Consider the following 8,053-nt stretch of genomic DNA (forward strand, 5'->3'; position numbering starts at 1 on the left):
AGCGCAGATATGCTCACAGATAAGGCACGAGAAATTGATGTTTCACTGTCAGAAGAAGGCTTACATTTAAGGTCATTGTAAAACCAATCTACCAGTTACGTGCAGATTAGTTAGTGCTGGCAGGCTTCAAAAGACTTCAAATTTTAAGAAACAGCTGGGACAAGATCACAATGAATTTAGCAAAGTAATTTTGACAGGTGTATAAGAGAATTAGGAGATGATGATGATGATGATGAAGATGTTTATTATAAATTTTGTGTGCTATGACCCCGCCCCACTAGTCACCTGACGAAGGAACAGCGCTCCAAAAGCTTGGACTATAACCTGGTGTAGTGTGATTTTTAACTTTTAAATTAGGAAATGAAACTATGTCTACAGATCTTAGGGAGCTTATTCTCTTGGATAGAATATTAACATTCACTACTGTATGTAAGAAGAACCTTTGTTGATGACTGAAGGATTGTGGGATTGCCTATTTATCCAGCTGCATAAAGCAGTTCACCATTTGTTTGAAATCCCCATAATGGTGAACCAATCCATCGGAATTCACAATCGGTATGAAAGGTTATGCCCATTCCGCAAACGGGACTGGTTTGATGATTCCTTCACTTTCCAACTTCCTGATTCCTGCCTCCACTTTTTCCATAATGCAAATGGCACCGGGCGGGCTATACAGAATTGTGGAATTGCTTCCTGGTCAACATGTCACAAGGCTTTGGCCCCTTTGATAGTCCCCAGACCTTCCTGAAAAATGACTGTGCATTTAATTAGGACTTCACTCAGGCAGCCATTTTCTAATCGAAAATGTTAAGCCAATCAAGTTGAATCTTTCTCAACCAATTTTGTCCTGTTAAGCTTTAACTCAAGCCTTTTACTACAATCAGTGAGAGCTGCTTCTCATAAGAATCAGAACCAAAGTCGTAACCTTAATCTGTAACGGTATAGGTTTTCAATCTACCGAGGTCTTGCACAAACTTAAGGGTTGGAGTCCAGAGGGAATTTTGTTAAAGACTGGTTCTGTGATCACTGAGACAGTTGCACCAGTGTTGACCTCCATTAGATCCAGGTGACCATTTAACCAGACGTGCGTTTTGATTGGCTCCGATTTGGATGTTACTAAGCAATTTAACTGTTTCAAACCAGATGTAGGTGGGCTTTCCAGGATGTGCATTCTCCTGGATACTGGTCTATGAGTTATCTTACTCAATTCAGTTTTAGTGGGACCTTTCTGCTTTCTCAAGTCCAAACACTGGCAGTAACTACAATGGCTTGTGCACCCGGATCCTGCAGAAACTTTTAACCATTTGTCCGAGGCTTGGCTTTGTTTTGGGGTTTTGCTGTGGGCTGTCCAAGGGTCCCTCTGTTCAGGATATGTCCTGAGTGAGGCTGTGCAATGGCCTTCCCTCATGTGGTGTTCCCAAGCTCAGTCGGCCTGGTGAGGCTGTCCACTTCCACCAACATACCCTGTAACTCCAGCTCCACTTGCTGCATTTTCTAACCACAAAGCCAGTTGTAGTGCCTGGTTGAAGTCCTGTTGGGCTTCAGCTAGTCAGTGCTTTTGTAAGGTCACATCATAAAGCCCACTAAACCAAACAGTCTCTCAGCATCTCATTAAGGGTTAGACCAAAGTCATATGCCTGTGCCTGTCATCTTAATCTAGTCAAAAATCCTGATACAGATTCCCCTGGTTCTTGACAAGAATTGATAGCCCCTCAGAATTAGAGGAGGCTTAGGACCACAATATTCATTAACTAAATCTGTCTACTCTTAGAGTCATAGAGTCTTGAAACGTTTTAGTATCTGGTGCCTCGGGGAAAGTCAGGCTCCTAATAAACGGAAAGTCTGCAGGTCCACTGGCTGTCAGGAGAATTACTCATTCCTTTTTCAACTGCCCCAAGATAATTGCTCAGAAAAAAAAATTGTATTCTTTCCACATCCTGGTCCCAGTTTCAACGGCAGGATTGAATGAGTCAAACTTCCCAACGAGCAGCACGATGCCAGAAATGCTGACCCCAACTCAAGACGCCTGATGCAAGTGAATCTCTTCAGGACTCTGCTCTACTGTTGTCATCACTGAAATAATTTCTCAGAAGCAAGTATACTATCACCAAGTCATTCTTTATTCACACATGGAGAGTCCCTTTGAACCAGCTCTGAGTGCACAGAACCCCTGACCCTCCTGCTTATATCTGTCAGCGAGGTCTTCCTGATTGGACCAGGTTAACAGACCCAATCAGGGAGCTCATATTCTACGAGATCCACCTAGCTGACCTTGCCACAGTCAATACAGCGATCTGTTAGAAACTTACAAAATTCTTAAAGGGAGAGACAGAGTAAATGCGGAAATTATGTTTCCCTGGCCCTGGGGTCTAAAATCAGCAGCTATGGACTCATATATAAGGCAAGGTAAAAACAATGACTGCAGATGCTGGAAACCAGATTCTGGATCAGTGGTGCTGGAAGAGCACAGCAATTCAGGCAGCATCCGACGAGCAGCAAAATCGACGTTTCGGGCAAAAGCCCTTCATCAGGTATCCTGATGAAGGGCTTTTGCCCGAAACGTCGATTTTGCTGCTCGTCTGATGCTGCCTGAATTGCTGTGCTCTTCCAGCACCACTGATCCAGAATCATATAAAAGGCAAACCGTTCAGGACTGAGATGAGGAGAAACCTCTTTGCTCAGAGGGAATATTTGGAATTCTCTAACCCAGAGGACTGTGGAAGCTCAGTCATTAAGTACATTCAGAAGAAATCTGATAGATTTCTAGTTACTAATTACTACAAAGGATATGAGCATGACACAGGAGTATGGTGTCAAATTAGATGATGAGTCGTGATCTATGATGGCACAGCAGGCTTAAGGGGGCTGAATGTCTAGTCTAATGTTCCTAACATGGTGTTGGATTCCTGGTCAGCTATAGGAAATTTTGAACATTTTGTAATAACGTTGCAAAAATACACCAGATACAGGAATAAAGTTAACTTCTTGAGAAGGTGAAGGGAGCTGTTTAATTGAAGATTAATTTATCCTTCCTTCAAACTTACATTTCTCCAGCTGTCCCATTAAAGGTAAGCAATCCCACATTACTGTTAGAAGCAGAAAATGACTGCAGTGGGAGATATGCTACGAGTGATCTTGCCTTTGTTCGATAACTGAGGTGTGGAGAAATTTCTTCAACCAGTAAGTGGTGAATCTGTGGAACTCACTGCTGAAGAAGGCTGTGAAGGCAAAGCCGTTGTATTTAAGACACAGATAGATAGGTTCATGACTCACAAGAGGGTCCAAGAATACGGGGAAAATGGGGTTGAGAAATATATCAGCCTTGATTGAATGGTGGAGCAGACTTGATGGGCCGAATGGTCTAATTTTGCTCCTATATCTGATGGTCTTATGTAAGAATTCTGAACGACTCACCTAAATTGCACAGCTCGATTTTATCTTTTAATGTATTTTATAGGTAAATTACATGAACGGTTCCATTAGATTCCAATATCTGTGGAGAGACAAACACAGTTAATGTTTCAGTTCAATCAAACTCTTTGTCAGAGCACCAGTGTTTTTATTTCAGATCTGTGGTATATTGTCTTTATTTGCTTTCTCTAAATCTGTTTGCCAGCAATTAAGCTAGAAATCCCATCTCTTATCTCATCTCAAAGGCTTTGCAGGACACTCTTTCCAAAGTCAGTTGGCTTTTGTAAACAACGAGTAAACCACCTTCTCTTTGACTCTTTAACTGTTCATTTCCCAAGAAATCATATGATAAGTCTCTCTTCTACACAGTAAAGTCCATGCAGTTCCAAATTCCAGCTTCTCACCTACAAGTACGAATTTCTGGCATCTGGAATTTTCTTTACAAAGGTGAAACTCTGATTTGCCTGAATACTGCACGCTCTCCTACTTTTAAGAGTGTGTCAGTGATGTAAGTGATGTAACTTTGTAAGTGATGCTCACACAGATTGTCACAAGACTCTGTGATCTGGTGGCTTTCCACTTCTGACTGTCTGGGGACTCTATGAGCTGGGAATAAGTTTCACCACAGGAATTGGTTCCCTTTGCAGGGTGGCTTCACATTTAATTGCCCGAAGTGTGCAAAGGAGTGGCCATGGCAGGAAGTACGGAACATTGTGCAGTCGTATGAGGCACAACTTCGCAGGATAATAAAACCCAAAGCAGAGTCGTACAAAAAGGTAACCTGAGTGTTTTGGGCTTTTGATTTCTGCATTTTCTCATGAATGATTTAGAATTGAGTAATTTCTTTGTATACAAATCAATGGGATTACAAACGTTTGATTCAAAATATTGATGTCTTTTGACATGTTTGTTGAAGTTAACTGAGCCAGTTTGTAGAATGTTATGGCCTACGGCCTACTTTACACTGGATAACGGGGTCAGCTATCTCATCCCAAGGTTACTGTTTAAGTTTAAAGGCTTCTGTCTCTGAGCTGAAAACACAGCAGAGTTCCCAGGATTAAGGCAAGTCACAATGCACAATATCCGTGTAAATGTGTTCCTCCAAACATTGCTCTTTTCATGACAAAAGTCAAATAAAACTGCATGTAGTATTATCTCTGCAGACTCTTTGTATCATCTTCATTGCCTCCCCATCTATTTTTGTGTCACCTACAAACATGGCTATTATACATTCACTTCCCTCATCCAAGTCATTCATATAAACTGTAAATAATTGCTAGGTGAAAGTGAGGACTGCGGATGCTGGAGATCAGAGTCCAGATTAGGACTTTTGCCCGAAATGTCAATTTTCCTGGTCCTCAATGCTGCCTGAACTTCTATGCTTTTCCAGCACTACTCTAATCTAGACTGTAAATAATTGTGGCCGCAGCACTCATCTCTGGGGAACTCCATTAGTTATGCCCTCCCCATCCCAACTGTATGTTTCCTATTTGTTAGACAATCCTCTATCCATACTAATGTACTACCAACGATACCAGAGAATCATAGAATAGAATCCCTTTAGGCTGGGCCTGTACTCATTGGAATATTGAAGAATGAGAGACAACTTTAGTGAAACATATAAGATTCTTATGGAACTTAACAGGATAGTTTGTTTCTCTTTGTGGGAGAGTCTAGGATCAGAGGGCATAATCTCAGAAGAAGGGTCATTGTTTTAAGACAAAGATGAGGAGGGACTTTTTTCTGTCAGAGGATACTGAATATGTGGAATTCTTATTGCAGAGGGCTATAGAGGTTGGGTCATTCAGCATCTTCGAGGTTGAGATAGACAGATGTTTGATCTGTAAGGGAATCAAGAATTTATGAAGAAAAGGCAGGAGGGCGGAGTTGAGGATGGTCAGATCAGCCAATCATCTCATTCAAGGGGACAGCAGAGTCAATGGGCAAAATGGCCTGTTTCTGCCCCACTATTTTGTGACCTTCTTGGATCCACATTTCATTCACAGAATTTTATGTAGTTTTCTCTGAACCAAACTCGTTTAGAGGAAGCTGGTCACATTTTGTGTGAAATCACTGATGGAAAGGTCTTATCACTGGCCAGTCAGATCAGACAAGAAAGGACCAGGAGAAATGGGCAGTGTGTAAGTTAGATAGCTCTGAGGAGGAGGCTGGGCACAGTAATCACAGAGGGACTTGATGCAGTAACATAAGCAGCTCATTGTGTGACGCTTGTGACCTAATTCCACAAACATCCATTCCATGAGCATCTGCTCACACAGCTTTTAAATAACTAGGATGCTAAACTAAATGGATTGGATCCATCCTTGATAATTAGCATAAAGCCAGCAACAATTGCAATTATGGAACAGTTAGCAATTACTGAACTGATAGCATGTTCGGAGATAAAAGGGGAGTCAGCTGAGTAATACTGACTATAAAAGAATGAAGAAAGCATACTTTAATTACGGCAAACTTTGATCATGAATTTGTAAGCCATAACAACAGGTCAAAGGAGTTCATTGTGAAACATAATGAGCTTGAGACTGGAGTTTCAGGAAGTTTTAAAGAATGTAAATTTTTAAGTTGAATAGAAATTCAGAATATTCTCTCTCAAAAGACCATTGATGCTTGGACAATTGGGACAGTTAAGACTGAGATTAATTAATTTTCATTCTTCAGTCATGATCTAATTGAATGTTAGAGCAACTATAATGGGCTGATTAGGCAGCTCCTGTTACAACGATATTATGAATAAATAACTCAATTCGCAGAGATATCTGCAACCAGTTATTGCAAAATCAGAGTTAAGGTTAATGTGGAGTAACAGGAAATATCAGGAGAAAATGTAAATGATAGCATTCTCTATTTTTCACATCTGAATTCATATTCTTACAATGTACATGCCCACTTGTGTCACAAATTCTCACTTTGTTCCTCAGTGCCCAACCTGCCGTCTCTACGTACAGAGGATGGATCCGGAGAAGCTGTGTGTACACTGTCTGCCTTGCTCAGAGAAATCAGGAAAACCTTTTAAGTATTGCTGGGGGGAGTGGAAGAATGCTGCTGTGCAGAGTGATAGCTGTGGTAATAAATCCTGCAGTCTGACAGCTCTGCTTCTGAGTTGCGATACAATCAAATAGAAAGCTAGTGAAGTGTATGGGTGTCCCACAGTTCGGGCCTGCCCCAACTGTGAGACATTAATACAGCATTGTCTAAATGGCTTCCCAGATGTATTATGTCCCAATTGCCATTGTCAATTTTGTTACCGGTGCCTTGGCTTTGAAGAATGCGATACAAATTGTCATATAGCTAAAAGGCAAAAGCTGACTGGCGAAACGGTCTGCAAGAACAGAGGGCTTCTTGGGATGAGGATGGCTTCCCTAAGCTAGCTAGTTTACCAGAATAAAAAGGACATTTAATCAGGAGCAGCAAAGATACAGTCGGGCAATAAATTTACATTTATAGCAACAGAGAAACCAACAGTCTGAAACCTCGTGTAATTTCCCAAACTTTGTGCTGGGTACGGAACTAGTCAGTATCCCACTGATACAAAATAAAAGCTTCCTTCAATGTGACAGTTTTATCTGTATCCCTGCTGCCTTCTACAGGCAGACTTTGTAAACACTCTCCCCAGACTTTCGGCTGTTTCTCAGTGCAGATACCAGCAGCTCCCCAGTGCACTCTGCGTTAAGTGGTCATAAGCTTGGATAGTAAAAAGGAAGAAGATGGGGTGGGTTGCTGGTGAACAGGGGATTGTCAGACCCTCATTATCTTTGTAGTCACAAACCATCCCAGTCCAGTCTGCTTTGGTTTATCTCTCCACCCCGTCGATAGCAGTTGTTTGAATTTCCCTTTACATCTGTACGCGTGAAATTTCATGGGCCTCTTAATATCTAGACAGCCATTTAAGTTACCTCCATTTTTGGCTGCATCAACCCTTCTTTAAAAAGCGCACGTTGGAATAACAATGTAAAAGTGTCCACAGTACTTTGAGATTCTGCCCTGTGTTTGTGATAATCATATCTTCAGGGGTCACAAGCGAGGGCAACAGCTCCTGCTAAATCCCTTCTTTCTAACTGGTTTTAAGACAACTGTTCAGTGCAGGCTGATGTATTTTCCAGGTCAAATGACTGTTTAATGGTGTGACTTCTTACTCATTCGGTCTGTCCCTCCCTGCTGTCCCTCTTGTGGACAGCTAGATTTATGCCACTGTACCTTGAAGGTGTAAACACCGTTTGATCAGGTCATGCATTTCAAAACTCCACCAGGGAGTGCTTAAAATCGATTACCGCCATGTCATTCCTGCTCTTTTTCAAACAATTTCAATCTGGGCCCTAGTCCAGTCATGGAAAACAGTTTCTCTTCATGTACTCCATCTAAATCCTTCAACATCTCAAACACCTTCATCATGGTGACCTGACACAACAATAGGTTGAACGCAGAAGACAGTACAACAACAGATGGCCCCTCAAAGTAAAACTTTTCCAGCTAAGCATTCCTCCTCCAATTCCTCAGAATCCTAGGCTGTAGGATTCAAATCTGTCCTTCTAAACTCATCCTTGCCTCACAGTACAATTCCTGTACAAACCCAATTTATATTCGTGAATCTCCTGCAGCATCTTCTGAGTCATTGAATTGAATT

At 41.6% G+C, this 8,053-nt stretch overlaps 1 protein-coding gene across 1 annotated transcript in view; it reads left to right on the forward strand.

Moving 5' to 3' along the window:
- LOC148147395 (uncharacterized) overlaps window positions 1–7,827 on the forward strand; it is a 61,227-nt gene extending 53,400 nt beyond the window's left edge. Inside the window, exons 6-7 of the mRNA XM_087996011.1 lie at window positions 4,059–4,187; window positions 6,351–7,827. Coding sequence (XP_087852137.1) covers window positions 4,059–4,187; window positions 6,351–6,551 — 330 coding nt within the window. The 3' untranslated portion in view covers window positions 6,552–7,827. The remainder of the gene's footprint in view (window positions 1–4,058; window positions 4,188–6,350) is intronic.
- The last annotated feature ends 226 nt before the right edge of the window (window positions 7,828–8,053 follow it).

The sequence above is a fragment of the Chiloscyllium plagiosum genome, unplaced genomic scaffold (assembly GCF_037043375.1).
Source record: "Chiloscyllium plagiosum isolate Xiang-an unplaced genomic scaffold, Cpla_swu_hap1 HiC_scaffold_17, whole genome shotgun sequence".
Taxonomy (NCBI): Eukaryota; Metazoa; Chordata; class Chondrichthyes; order Orectolobiformes; family Hemiscylliidae; genus Chiloscyllium; species Chiloscyllium plagiosum.